The sequence below is a fragment of the Ananas comosus genome, linkage group 7, assembly GCF_001540865.1.
Source record: "Ananas comosus cultivar F153 linkage group 7, ASM154086v1, whole genome shotgun sequence".
NCBI classification, from domain to species: Eukaryota; Viridiplantae; Streptophyta; class Magnoliopsida; order Poales; family Bromeliaceae; genus Ananas; species Ananas comosus.
The window spans coordinates 12,662,250-12,677,740 of NC_033627.1; the positions used below are offsets into that span (position 1 = coordinate 12,662,250).

The window sequence follows — 15,491 nt, forward strand, 5'->3', positions numbered from 1 at the left end:
CAATGAGAATTGATCAGGAAAACTCAAGTAGGATTATGTAATTAAACAAGCATCTTCAATGAGAATGTCTTTGAGCCATATGATTGTTTAAGGAGAAGAACCTAAATCAATTTTTCATAACCCTAGTGTTTTTTTTTAGCCTTTTTTAAAAAAGTTTGTTTTTAACATACATTGTAATCGATCCGAAAGAGTCATTTTGATTTTATCGATATTAATTACTAAGAACGAAAATGCAGTGGCAATTAATTCTATCAAACACTTTTTTTTTTCATTTAACATACATCTATAAGATGTTGATATAGGTAACATGATCAAATAAAAAAAAACTGAATTGGATATATATATATATATATATATATAGGAGCACTCTAATACAATTGGAAAATAGCTGAACACATTCTTGAGAAAAAAAAAAAAGAGATTCAATTTAATTTCATGAATTTTAAAGTGCACAAATTTGAACTCCTTTTCTTTCTTTTTTTTTTGTCCTAGGGGCCTTAATTATTTGAGTAATTCAAAAGAGTATAATTAACCATATGAATTTTAAGAGAGATAAAGAGGTTTAATTTCGAGAATTAACTCTGTATTTAGTACTAGATAAATGTTTGGGCTAAAGCCAAGATAAATAAATAAATTCTCAGAAAAAAAAAAAAAAAAAAAAAAACCTTGGACGTTGTAGATGCGTAGTTTAAGTAATCCTTACGTACAATTTCCCGCGCGAATCTCAAAGCACACGCGTCCCCCACACGGTAGCCTCCGCCCTCCTTTTTAGTCCCACATCGAACGTTTAAACGACTTACATTTTCTCTTATAGTTTGCTATCGGCAAGCACAGTGTCTCTTCGGAGACATCCGATAAAATTGGAACGATACAGAGAAGATTAGCATGGCCCCTGCGCAAGGATGACACGCACAAATCGAGAAATGGTCCAAATTTTTTTTTTTAATTTTTTGGCAAATCCATGCAAATCATCTTCGTCCCCAAAACTAGCTAGGGTTTGTGATCTCTCAATTCTAATCTTTTGTGTTTTGTTTTTTGGGTTTAATCTTTGCCCTTTTTGGTGGTTTTCTCCGATTCAGATCTTCTTCGTCTTCTTTTTTTTTCTCCTGCATTTTGTTGGGTATTTCTTGCTTAATTTTGCCCTCCTTGGTGGTTGCTTCTAGGCTTCTTTTGAATTTGAACTTAAGTTGGAGGATTTGATTATTTTTTTTCAAATATTTCGGCTTCAAATCCAGATCATGTTCGTCCCTAACACCATGGTTTCTGATCACTCGTTCTTTTTTTTCCACTTTTGTTTCCAAATCGTCATCACTCCCAAAACTAGGGATTCTGATCGCTCTTTTGTTTATCCGTTTTTTTTCTTTCCTTTTTTGTTCGATTCTTGTTGTTTAAGCCTAGAAACCTTGCTACGAAACTAGGGTTTCTGATCACTCGAGTTTAATCCTCATTTTTCATTTTCTTTTCTTCCTTTATTATTTTTCTTTTTGGGGATAATTCATGCTTAAACCCTAGAAACCTTGCAATGAAGCTAATCTATCCTTCTTTGGTTTCTTTTGATTTTGAAGTTAATTCAGAGAATCTGCTTGTTTCCTTTTTTTTTCTTTTTTTTTTTAATCTCCTCTGATCTCTTCTTACCTGTGTATTTCACCATTCGGTGTTGTTAGAAATTTTTTTTTTTTTTTTTTTTTTGCTTGATACTTTTCACAATCGAATTAGATTGTAGTACCACCACAGCTCTGGAGGAAAGTATTTTCTATTCATCCTAATCTTCAATTTCAGCATGCTGAGAGGTTGGGGGAAATTGTTTTCAAAACATTGAGTTCATGGATTGCAGGTGGATCTTCCTCGCGTAGCCAAGATTGATGAATGTACAAATATTTCTGCCTCTTACAAATTTGATTTACGGCTGAATTAAAGTTACAACAATCAAAACACCCTCTTACAGAAAACTCTACTCTTTTGTGTCCAACCATGAAGATTGAAGAGGGATGGATGGATGTTAAATATAAGTATTAAGAATTAATGTTATCTAACAATAGAACATTTTGGAGAAAAACAGAGGTTTCGCGTTATTTTACCAATTATGAGATAATTTATGTTAATCAAGTTTTACGTCCTTACAATCATGTGTTCTACTCACAAACAAACATCTTCAACTAATCTTAAGGATGAAAAACACCCTGCACGCAAAAGAGTTTGAGTTATATAGAGTAAATCGAGGGCAGGATAAATCGAGGGCAGGAGTTCGATCCTCTGCATGTGCCTTTAAAGAGGCTTCTGTGGGTGCAAGAGTATGTGACTTGCTCGAAATTAATCTTTGTATCTTCAATCGACACATCTTATTACATGATTTATTTGGTGAAAATATGAAATGTACATTATCGACACTTAGGCGCGCTTCTACTGCAAACTGAAATTTAGATGATGCAATAAAATGAGAGGGGGAAAAAAAAATCGAATGATACAAGAAAGTAATAAAAACTTTTTGAGATATTGCCACAATCAATAGATGTGCAAGGTGAAGCTGAGGATTATACTGATAGATCCGAGTACAAGAGTAGCGAAGAGGCAACTCATTTGAACAGCTTGTTTTTCGGATTGATTTGATTGCGCGCAGTCTATAGAAGAGTGAGAACTGTCACATAAATGCCAGAAAAGTTATATATAATTTGTAAACACATACAAGTACAAAAATTAAATAGGAATTGACAATATACATATTGAGGGAAAGGTTGAAGCTGCACAAAATGTGCTAACTATTGAGCTAGAATCATGTTTTACTTCGAAAACATATGTGACAGTAAATGCATGCAAGATGTCTCATTAGTGTTAGAGAGATCATTAAATACATTACAAGGCACGCATATAACTTGCAAACTTGTATGTGTTAGCAAGATAATTTAGAGGAAACAAGAACTTAAAAGCCCCAAATACTGACAACAACTTAGCAAATGCGAGTAATATAATTTTACTGATTTCAGATTGTTGCTCCACTACTGTCGAAAAGAAGAAAGTTGTCATCAATGCCATTGAAATCGATGATTATTTCGGAATGTACAGAAAGAACAAAATGGATGGTCTGTGCGTTATATCTTCCTCTTATCTATACCAAAATCGGGCTTAGGCAAAATTAGGCTTGACTGTGAACCAAGATCAAATTTCATATATCCCCTACTTTCTTTTCTCTTTCGGTCAGAGCATGGTTTGAAAAGAAAAAAACTGCTCCCATAATTGTGCATCTCCAGCAACCACTAATTGAAAGCCAAGTAACCAATAACTAGAACCACATGTAATCGAGAAGTAAAATAGTTTCTTTATCATTTCCTTTGTTCTAAGTTAACATATCATGTTTATTTGTTCAGGTACTCAACTCCTTTCATAGATTACTTAGGGAGTCTTCAACTGATTTTAGCATCTAATTTGCTCACCTATCATTAAGAATCTGCCATAAAGAACCAGGAAAACCCAAGCTACTTTGAAATTCTAAAAATAATATATAGCATGCTAATGCACACATGATAAATGAAGCAGCAATTATTGAGAAAGAGATCACACTCTTAGCAACTGGATAAACTGCATATTTATTTGCCTACAGTTAAGTAGAAATTTATATCCTGAGTTCTGCTATGATACTAAGACTTGCCTTAGGTGAAATTAGCCTGATTGCCTCACCAGTTATGTGAAGTGACATTTCCAATGTGCAGTGAACACTTATCCGGTTGTCGAACTATATATATCTGATCTCCGGTACTGTTTTCTCCATAGATATCCTGATTACGATGCCATGTCCACAGGGCATATGTCGAGTTAATAACCTGTGCAAAATACCACAAATGTATTAGAATGGGTATCTTCTGATACATCATTTAGTTTTACAATCACCGATCATAATATAAAAGCCTCTTTTGCCCAGGCTGGAGTTTTGGTGGAGGTGCTATTTACTGTATCTGTTCAAAGAAGCATTTGATAGCATTTTATATTAGAACAAATATATTAAGACCAAGATGAAAACCTCTAGAATTCCATGGCCAAAACTGCTGTCTCTGAAAGCACTCCATTCTGGCTGCTGATCCCAGCAAAATTTGCCCTTAGCAGGACCAGATGAGAAATTCAAGTGGCAAACCCCTCCAAATTCTGGAATATTATCACTTTGTGAAGGACATTTTTCAGGATCATCTGCGTGGTCAATGTCGATTTGCTCGATATTTCCACCATCCCCTACAGTTATGTAAACTGGCCCACAAGGATCCAATGTATAATTGAATACTCTGTTCATACGTTCGTATGCATGAACCTGTTAAGATAAAAACAATAAGGCATCAAAACTATATTTTAACCCTTCAATTTATAAGTAATCACATGAACTCAGGATATTTAGAATTGTGTAATAAAAGCTCTAATCACAGAACTTTGATTTTATGAGATTGGAAAATAGGACAACCATTAAAAGGTATTCGAATTATTAAACATCAAAGAACAATTGCATGACACAATTACATGTCCTTGGTATGATCATGCATGCATTGGAAGATGCTCGACTCCCTCCACTAGTCCACTTAAACGGGATTGATCATCCTAGTCTTAGCGTCGAGTCTTTACTTCATTCTGGGCCTTATTGGAAGTCCAATAGTCATTTATTAGGCTAAATGACCCAATTAGTTCATTAAATAGGTTCACCTACCTAATCAAGTTATACTTAGATTTGAATTTAAATCAGTTAAATTGCACAAGAAGACAAGTATATTCAAGCTATAGTTTCCAGAAACAGAATTCAAATAATTCAAATGTTCTTGAATCCTACAGTGTTTGAAAAGGCCTAAGGCGCAAAAAGATGCAAAGACCTCATGGAGCCTAGACGCGAGGCGCACCGCGAGGCGCGCGCCTCAAGAAGGTGAGGCGCATATCTAATAAAAATAAAACACTCTTAACAAGCCTATTTTAAATGGATGTTTTATGTTAAAAAAATTCTAAAATAGTTATACAAAAACAAAATAACCATAAAAAAGTAAAAAAATCGCATGCATAGATGTTCTCAGCTTAAAAATAAAAAAAATTATGTTTCAACTTTTAACTTAAAAGTGTTTGCTGCTGCTTCTTTCTTCTTGCCACTGCTATTTATTGCCTTTGGGGGGTAGAAGAGAGAACAACCAAGAGAAAAGGAAAAGAAAGCGTTCAATTATAATTTTTTTTAAAAAAAATTTCTAAACATTTTAGAATATGTTGAAGAAACTCAAAACCCAAAAACCCACACCTTAAACACATTAAACATAAATATCACGAGGCGCGTCTGAGGCGCACGCCTCACTCCCTGAGACGCTGAGACTCGCGCCTTGCGCCTAGGAGCGCCTTTTCAAACACTGATCCTACATGCATGACCTATTACTCACCTATTGCTATCTCGTCAGATAAATAAGTATAATATCGACGAAAACTTACATGACCAGAAAAGACTACGTCAACACCATATTGATACAAAAGCCCTTCCATTTGCTGTCTCATGCACTCAAATTCCTGATAGTGAGATGAATAGCTGTTATACCATGGCGGATGCCAAGTTGCGACAACCCAGGGAGTGACTTCGCGGTCAACCTGGTGCAAGTCAGATTTTAGCCAAGCATATTGAGCACCTGCAATATTGCATTGCAAGACAGTCATTAAGATATTAATTTTTTTAAAAAAAAATCAAGTTTTAAGATTTAGTGCCTACTTTGCTAGTTTGCTTCTACTGCAAGAAGCCAAAGTCTTGACAGGCAAAATGTCTGTATATTTTGCAGTGGAGATCAGCCAAAATGAGTTTCTAGAACATAAAAGCAAAAGCTCTAGTTTGAAACCTTTATTTTTGCTGTAGTAATGAGTTAACTGCTCAAAAGAAGAATTGCTAGTTTGCTACACTTCTACAGAAGTTATAGTCGAGCCAAATACACCACCTTATCAATTTATGAAAGTGTAAGTGATCAACTACTCAATATTTGTAGCACTGTGAATGACAAGAGCTTTGAGTCATAGAGCAGAGGTCACTGACCTGTTCGGTTATAGTCAACATATGCACCCAGCATGATAAAATGTACTCCACCAGCATTAAAGGAGTAATAGAAGCTACTGTTGGAGCCACTTTCTTGTGAGGGAACAGAAAATCGAGATAGGTAAGATTTGAATGTCACTCCACCAGCTTGGGGCTCAATTTCATGATTCCCTTCAATCACCATCATCGGAATCTTTGATGTCAAAGGTTCCATGAACCTAAATCAATATCACAAGGCTATGACTTTTAGTCTATTGATAATATAAGCAGAGGATGAAATAAGCGCAAATCTTCCATTTCATTTAAACTAAGCAAACAGTAGTTTACAAAGTGCAGATGTTGCAACCTAGTAGTTTCTTATGCCTTGTAAATTAATAAATAAACCCAACAGTACTTACAATTAACAGAATATCTAATTGAAATACGAACGGACAGCTAGTCAGGAAGCTAAGGACGATCTCAAACAGTCCCACAGCATATACAATAGCCAGTAACAAGATCATATTATTATTGCGGATTATATAGACTACTGAAGAACGAGGTAAAGAACTCCTTGATTAGCTGATCTCTTTAACTCTTTTCTTTTTTTTGCAAGCCTTATTGAGGAGCACTTTATTCTCACCTTTTTCACTTTTGACTTTTGGGTGGTGGGAATGGTAAGGGCATTAATTACTTGTGATCTACAATAAGCACATCAAACACAAGATTCATAGTTCTAGTTTCTACACTTTTCAGAAGCAGCAAACTCATTACTGATTAACTGAATATAAAAGCAACTTCTACAGGATCATTTTATCTTACAATGATTTTTCAAGTAAAAAAGGCATGCATAGAAATACTAATGCAGCTCAAAGACACAACTGTATAATATAATATATAACATGGCTTAAATGCTTAAACAATTACCTACACAAGGGCTACAAATTTTCAATTTTGAACATAAGTCCTCAACATTAAGAAGCCTAGCGAAATTACAAAATAAAAGAAAAGATAAATCTCAGGTATAAAGTACCTTCCCCACCCATCCCAGCGTGGTTGGTAAGTTTCTCTAATGGGCGCGTTTGGGAATGAACAGGAAAAGCAAGAAGCTCCTTTCCCACCGGTTGTCAAGTATTGATTTGCATAGGTCAAGTCTCCGACCATCAAAATCAATGAGGGGTCATTCTGAGCTAAGTGATCGATTGTAGTTGTAGAGTTGCTCGTAAGGCCTAGATCACCAATCACTGCGATCCGATGAGGATACATGTCCGGCGCAGGTGAGGGTAATGTCTCAAACGAGTGTTCCTCACTCAAAGCCTTTAAGGAGCTATCCCCACATTTGTAGTAATACCTCTTTCCAGGATGAAGGCCTATTACAGAACATGAAAGACTTATTTACAGTTTTACATGTAAATGAAATGGCTATTGTGAAGGATAGGCTCTAGGTCCCAACAGAAACAAAATAGACTTATATGACTAATAATGACGTGCGCAATTTGCTTGGAAAATTTTCCTACTAGAATGGACTAAGTAATGAATCAAAATAAGAATAGGAAGAAATCATATTTTTAACAGCAAACTACGTTAAAGTGAATTAGTTACAAAAGCTTAGGACGATAAATGTCAAACTTTCCAAGCTCCAGAACCAAAGTGATACTTGACTAAGGGCTTGTTTGGACACCATAATGAGTTATTTAATGATAATTTACGCACTGAGAATTTTGTTATGTCATTGCAAGCTAAGAATTTTATATTAGCTCCTAGCAAGATCTTGATGGTCAAGATTTGTTAGAGTAATGTATTTCACTTACAAGATGATTTAACATATTCCAAGAACATAATTTGGAGGACAAATATAGTGTGCCGCTCTAGAAATTTGATCATACACTCATCTAATAAATAGTACAATCTTCTTGAATAAATAAAAAAGATGTAGTGAACAAGATGTTTGTGTAAGGCGCCCTAATCGTTCAGGGAGTGGCAAAGCAATTTCCCCTACTCATGATGTCCTGTAAAATATACAATACACATTGATTCAACAATAAAAGGGCTCCTTACCATCAATCCTCACATGGTGAATGATCCCAGAGGTATAATTCAAGAGACCCTCGTAGGGATACAACTGGCTATAAACAAGCGCCGCCCCCTTCGCCATCAAGGGATACTCCCCGCTCTCCTCGCCGTACCACACCTCGCTCGCCACCGCCGACGGATCCAGCGGCGACACATCCGACCCGATCTGCGCGTCCCCTGCACCCACCCCCACCCGAAAACCCTTACTACTCGTCGGCGATTCAACAGGAGACCATCCTAAAACCGGATCTATAGGCCGAGATCAAACTCCGTACCGGTGATCCAGGAGATCCAGATGGAGGAGGGAGAGGAGGAAGCGGCGAGGGCGATTTGCTCGGGGAACGGGGACTCCACCTTCTTGGCGAGGCGGGGGTCGGAGAGGGGGACGTCGTCGCTGCCGCGGCGGAGGGAGGGGTCGAAGCGCCGCGTGGTGGGGGGGAAGGGGCCATCGAGGGTCGTCGGGATCGGCTCCGCCGCCGCCGCCGAGGAGAGGAGGAGGAGGAGGAGGAGAAGGTTCGGATGCGCCATCATCGTGGGGGGTTTCTGGGGTTTAGGTGGGGATAAAAAGGGGGGAATATACCAGAGAATGAGGAGGGGATTCGCGGCGTCGCCATGGCGTGGTGGGAAAGCGAAAGCAACAGAGAGGGGGAGAGAGAGTGAGAAGTGGGGGAATTGTCGTTGGAGTCGAGAAATTTATTTGTTGGACCCGGTCTACGTGAGAATGCTACGTGCTGCGTCTTTATTGGTCGGTGTTCCGATGACGTGGTATAAACGGTTCGTAAGTGTGGACGACACAAAATATTTTGAATTAGCCAATCAGATCAGACACGTAAAGCCTCTGTTATATTGTTGTAATTTTTTTTATTTCTTTAAATATAAATAATTTATATAACAAATAATATCATTTACATTTTTTAAAAATTTATATAGTGCAACTAATAAATTATTTACACCATTACGACCAATCTTTTACCTGATTTTCCACTTTAATTCCAAATTTTTCAGTTTCCAGGATTAGATACTTAGCTTTGATAATTTGTTGCAATTAAACAAAAATTGTCGCATTGGACGAATAAATTCGTCGAAAAATCAGGTAAAGGTTGGGAGTCTATGGAGCAACTAAATCAACGAAAAATAATACTCAAAATTGGATGGAAATGAAGAGATCTGCAGAAGATGAAATTGTTGCTCTACTTTATGAATGAATGATATTTGGAAAACTACGGAAGAGTACAACTTATATACAGGAATAGTACAGGCTCAGAAAACAAAACCCTGCACAGAAACTGCAAATGCCACATTTTTCCGGCGAACCTCGGAAAAAAAAAAGGCTACCATCTACTGCTCTGTTCATCCGATATCGTCTCCTCCGACGACACATCACTATCAATCACAACCAAGTTAATCGGTTCGTTGGAGCTTTTCTTATTCAGATCCAACCCGCTGTTCAATCCAAAACCTGCAGTTGCCAATACGGGCTTTTGATGCAGGTCAAGCCGCGATCCTGTCAGTGGCTCGGATGATGGACCATCAGATGCCCTCAAGCCGCCTGACTTTCCACCAGAAGCCGCGCTCTTCCGCTTTAGTATGCCTCTCTTTCGAGATTCTTTAACTGAAGAGCCGATCTGTAGATCGTTACTCGGTCTTGGCGTCGGTATCACTTCTTTGAGCCAATGTGGAAGATTGTTGCTCGACGACGGAGTAGTTTGAGGCTCGAGATTCGATCTATCTACTGATTTCTTAGGAAGCACCGGTGAGTCGAAATCGTACCTTGTGTTTTGAGCTCTGAAATACCGTGGATAAATGGAGTTGGAACCGAATAAGAAGTTGCTGAGAAAAGCACTTGAGGATGAGCTTTCATTCGCAAACAGATTAGGATTTTGATACGAGGTGTTACTGTTCCGAAGGTATACATCTCCCAGAGAAAGTTGAGTTTCTGTGGAGGAATTGGGCAATTCCGAACTCCATGCCCAATTTCCGTTTCCACCATACCGATTTCCTACTTCTGATTTTGATCCCCAAGAATCATTTGCCGCAGCAGGGTGAGACAATATACCGGTTAGAAGTATTCTCTGCTCTATCCCCCACCTTTCAGCTAAATCCTCCGGAACTCTCGATCTTAAAAAGCAGAGTCGTGGATCACTCAGCATCGCATGCCAATTATTTAGTCCATACCTTCTCACGCCGATCCAGAGAAAATCCAATTCATCCTCCGACCAATCGATCGAACGCATCATCTTATCCGAGAAGGCGCCTAACCGTTCTTTCAACATTGACGACCCACTTGTAATATTTTCCAGTATTTGTTTGTGCCTCAACGATGTTACATTTTCGAAAGAGCTGGTCCATCGCGGCCCCTTGGTGCCATAATCGAATATATCTTTGATGCTCGGATTTGATTGCCATGGCATTGTCTGCGAGCCTTTAGATGAGAAACCTGGAGGCTCAAAATTCAGTGGAGAAGGCTTGAAAAAATTCATGCTGAGAGACAAACTTATTCGCTCTTCTTGCTGCTTTCTTTCCGAGACGGTCTCGCCTACATTTGCCAAGAGCGCTCGTGCCAGTAGTGGTGCAGTTTGATTCGTAAAGCCCGCAGAGACGTCCTGCTCAAAGTTAAAATGATGAGATAAAAGAATGTGACTTTCAAAACTACAAGAATAAGTAACAACAGGGTTAATCCTAGCCAAATTAATTTAATTTCCACTTTTGGTTTTATGCACGCAAAATGACTAAAAAACAATGGTTTGATGGCATCCTTACTATGCTTTTCTTCTTGAGTAAGACACATGCCGAAAATTCCCCAAACTACCCAAGAAAGATAAAATATCAAAGTAAAATAAAGGGTTATTTCTAAGTTACTCTCCAAAGGGATTTTAGTTATTGCCTTATAGCTGCAATTTTAACAACTTAGTACATCAAGTTTGTTTCACCTAGCAATTGAGTCCTTCCATAAATCTAGCCCTCCAGAAAAGGATGGCACGTTGTTATTGCCGTAACAATTGAAACGTCAACCGACAATTCAGCAAACCTTAACAATGATGCTGCTGCGGCGTCTTTTCACTAGCAGACCCAAATATTACACGAAACAACCTTTATGGACTAAATTGTTCAAAGTCGAAACTCGAAAAGATATAATCAAAATCAGGATCAAACTTCACGGATGAAATTTTTTTACTAACCGTCAATCGAAATAGCTGGAAATAAAGAAGAGGAAGTTTCTACACTATCGATCACCTGGTTGTGTTGAACCAGAGCATATGAATCAGCTGGGAATGTAGTGGATGGCATTCCACTGAATGGTTGTTCGACATTAATTTGCTCGTTCGGCCAGCACATCTTCCCTTTCTTTTTCTCTTGAAGTGCTTTATCAAGCGTTTCCAACCATTCCAACTCTTTGATTCTCCCCTCATTTTCCTCATCCACCGAAGCTGCAAGATGGCCCCTTGACGACAAACATCCGGATTCTCTCGAATCGATCTTAGTTAGGCAAGTAGACTCTGGAGGGGAAATAGATTGCTCCTTATTAATTATTCGATCCTTCTGTTCTGTAGTATTATTAAGTGAAGTATTTTTTTCGGAGTTTTTGACAGCATTAGCTATCTTATTTCTTGATTCATCCTCTCTAGTGCCGTTTAAATGACTTTCTCCATGCACTATATTGGGTTCTTTATTGACTTCAGATGAAGCAGCCACAAGATTTTCAACACTTTTTGAGGTACGAGATTGCTGAAGAGGCAATTCTTCACTTAAGTCTTCATCTCTGTATATCAAACAAAAAGGCATGCCATGAATCCAGTCGTACAATAATAAAGGAAACTACTCCAAAGTCGAATAAACTTACTTTTTTGGTTCAAGCAGGCATTCAGCAGGAATAGATCCAAGTTGGGCGTCTTTTCCAATGTTAACGGCCTGTACAGAAATTTTCACAGCAGAAATTTCTTCTGTTAGCTTCAAATGCTCTTTACGAGGGAAAAATTAAATAATTTCAAAAATAGAAAATTAGGAGCTAAACAAAAAACTAACTTCATGCATTGGACAAAAGAAAGGAAAATGGGGGGTAAAATGACAGAGAACGTCAAGCTCAAAGCAATAATAATGGTTATTAAAAATGAGAGGACATGGCTTATGGTTGGTATCCAAGGTCCCAAGTTCGAATCCTAGTTGATTCAAATTTCCAGCTAAGTTTATTTCTAAAAAAAATAAACGAAGCGGGTAGCATGCTACCTTTCTCTCAAAAAAAACAAAGAAAAAAAAAGAGAGAGAGAGGATATGCCACCTACTATAGTTACTTGTTTCTAAAGCGTCAATACTAAACACTATAAGAAATGAAATACATGTAGCTATATTTACTATTTTACAAATCAAGAGGTGTTCAGAAAAATAAAAAACATTTCCTACATAATATACAAATATAGAAATACTAAATGTGCTAAGTTAACTCCTTGAAAGGTTATAGGTTATCATCCAGGATATATTAATATCGGATGGCAAATGCACGTGATTCATTTTTTTACAAAATCTTCTATTAACGCGACTTATTTCATATCTTTCTCAAATTTCTTACTGTTTATCCATCCTTGATGAGTTCATTATTTGAATATTTGCAGACTTTAACAAGGATCTTTCAGACCAAAAACTCTCTTTAGTCGCATATGACTGAGAAACACTCCAAGGCGCATGTCCAACTACTTAATCAAAGGCTCCAAAGGCTCCTGCCTTTTTGAGCCTTGTGCCTTATAAAACACTGCCACCAATGCATGTTAACTAAACATGTGGAAGAAGAGCCTGAATATGATTCATCTCTCCACAAGATCCTTGTCTTTTCCGGCAGGCTGCCAATTAAGCAGAGAATTCATTCTCCATTAAGGCAGCACGGATCCTAGATATTGCTAAAAAGCACTTGCAGTTCATCTTTCTTAAAATGCCAAACCTCATTTATGATTGGTGTATGTATACTCCAAACTACATGCGGACAAAGGAAATATTGTTAGAAACGACAAGTTTTAGTTTTGCGCTACCAAATAACTGTCATAAGTTTCTGAAGTATCCTCAAAATCTAAAGATTGTCTTATTTGACTGACTCTTTTACACGCAATCTTCTCGGCCAATTCCTACTAATGTGGAGCGAATGCATATGACAGACAGCCATACATACTAACTTGACTAGTGAGCACATTATGTTTTTAGTTTTAAGAATCTCTGACAAAATGAACTAAATACTCCTGGATGATACATAGGTTGATGAGAAAACAAAAATACCATAGAGACGAGCGCATCGTCATCAGGGTCCATAGATACCAAAAAAAGGAAGTTATTCCACACAGCCAATTTAATGTCCACTGCTCTTCTTTTCATAATTGTGTATTTGTTACAAAATGTACAATCACACAATTATGTTATTTCTTGTCTGAAAATGCTTCACACAAGTTAAATGGCAAAGTTGCCAAGGGCATACTACATGCACAGAAAGTTTACGTGAATGACTATAATGACCTATTGGCAGTACGTTCCATCAAGCTCCCAGCTTCTGCTTTTGAAGCCAAAAGCTTATTTCAGCTTCTCCCTATCGCAAAAGATCTAGAACTTTTGTTTGCCAAATCCTTGAACGTTGCTACTAGCAGTTAAAACATGCCCCAGAAGTCAGAGCAACAATGTAGTTGTTGAATTTCTTACATAAGAAACAAACTTTGCGAAAATAGCAGCAAATTAGGTATATTTCGCAAGTTTACTAGCAGTACAAACAATCAATCTAAAGAATCAAATCAAGACTTTTCAATTCAGCAACCATAGAAAAGAAAAAACTGCAACTTCATTATGCAAGGAAAACGATAAATTTGCAGGACTCCTGAGATTACCGAATTATCCTCCTTCAGATGCTGAATCTGGGTTTCACTTTCCGCATTCAGTCTCGTTCTCTTCGGAGATATTCCAATTGGAGACTTGGAAGATGAATCAGCTGGTAAAGAACTTAATGAATGGGCTTGCGACGAGAAGCGCTTCCGCTTGTACGTCAAAATCACCTTATTGCTCATCTTTCTTTATAAATATCTCTATCCTCTCTATATTTGCATCAACTTCAAAAAAGAACCTCCCTACATGTAATGCCTCTAAACACATTAGATTTTTGAAGTCGATTCTAATCAAAAATAGAGGTTCATAAAGTTTGCATTAAGATCTAGGAAATTACCACAAATAGATCGGCGTAATGATAAAAATATCTACCACACAAGTTAATAAGAACACATACAAAAACCAAACTAATCCCTCTCCAATATCTACTCCAAATTAGGGTTCCATCATCATCAAGCAAAGTATATCCTCTAGATTATTCCCCAAATTCCCACTACTTCACACCAAACCCATCACTGAATCTAATCATACACATGCCAATCCAATCAAATCCAACACTTTCCAAACTAAAACAACGATAATTACCCTAATTTCAATCCGAAAAAGAGCAAAAGAAAACCTCAAATTCAAAGCTCAAAACCAGCATTCCGACATAGAACAACAGTACTATTAATCATAAATAGCTAAAAGAACAACTCATTTCTCTTCCCATTCCAATTTTTTCCACCAAAAATGTGAAAAAAACCCTAAAAAACTCGCAAACAAGCACAAATTGTAACCAAAACTGCATGCTAAGCTACAATCGCCTCCCCATTAATCGAATTGAAGAGAAAATACTACAAATTGGATCAAAATAACGGAATTAAACTAAGAGAATTGAGTAGTGAGTACCCTAATTCCTCCAATTTTGAGAAAAAATTGAGGGGAAAAAGGGGGCGAATTTGGGGGGAAATGGTTTGGTTTCTTCTCTCTCTCTCTCCTCTAGAGAGACAAATGCTTCCGCTGCTTCCTTTTTTTCTCTTTTTCCTTTTTTTCTTTTTCCGGGGGAAATAAAAAGCTCTTTGACATATATACCCCCCGGTGTTTCCCAAATGAGAAACTATTCCCTGCACCGGGTGTATGAGTTCATCTCTTACACTGTATTCTCTAACATCTTATTTGTGTGGATGTCAAAAAAAGATATTCAATAATAATTTATTCCGTAAAAATATTTTTTTATGTGATTAAAAATTAATTATTCGATATTTGTGTCTTGAAAAGTCTTAGCATCTATGGTTTTATGAAACAACATATTTTTTACCTACAAAATGATTTATCTTATTCCATAAAAATAATTTGAAGTTTGAATATGACATCATTATTCTAAATATTCGATCACACTCACTATCTATTAAATATGGCATATTTCTAAATGTGGTAGATCCTCTTAATTTGCTCAAAAATTTTGTATATTTGGTAGATAAAAAGTGCGATCAAATATCTAAAATTATATTTTTCAGCTTAAAATAAATCATCTTATCAGGAAAATATGTTATCCTATCAAATTCTGAACAGCAAAATCTTAAAA

At 37.1% G+C, this 15,491-nt stretch overlaps 2 protein-coding genes across 5 annotated transcripts; both read right to left on the bottom strand.

The window, feature by feature from the left end:
* Nucleotides 2,301-8,718, bottom strand: LOC109713047 (purple acid phosphatase 23). Of its 4 annotated transcripts, none has more exons than XM_020236991.1 (8): nt 8,350-8,718; nt 8,060-8,251; nt 7,035-7,371; nt 6,023-6,240; nt 5,437-5,627; nt 4,013-4,294; nt 3,673-3,815; nt 2,301-2,618 (listed from the first exon to the last, which is right to left on the bottom strand). In XM_020236991.1, coding segments are annotated over exons 1-8 (1,620 nt in total). In that variant the 5' UTR covers nt 8,606-8,718; the 3' UTR covers nt 2,301-2,617. The 4 variants fall into 4 exon arrangements, with proteins under 4 accessions (XP_020092580.1, XP_020092579.1, XP_020092577.1 ...); XM_020236990.1 differs by having other exon boundaries at nt 3,644-3,815; XM_020236988.1 differs by having other exon boundaries at nt 2,311-2,635; nt 8,350-8,717.
* Nucleotides 9,247-14,944, bottom strand: LOC109713487. The gene is made up of 5 exons (XM_020237596.1): nt 14,816-14,944; nt 13,930-14,166; nt 11,916-11,983; nt 11,309-11,834; nt 9,247-10,677 (listed from the first exon to the last, which is right to left on the bottom strand). Exons 2-5 carry the CDS (start codon nt 14,104-14,106, stop codon nt 9,406-9,408), a joined length of 2,043 nt encoding a protein of 680 aa, XP_020093185.1. The 5' UTR covers nt 14,107-14,166; nt 14,816-14,944; the 3' UTR covers nt 9,247-9,405.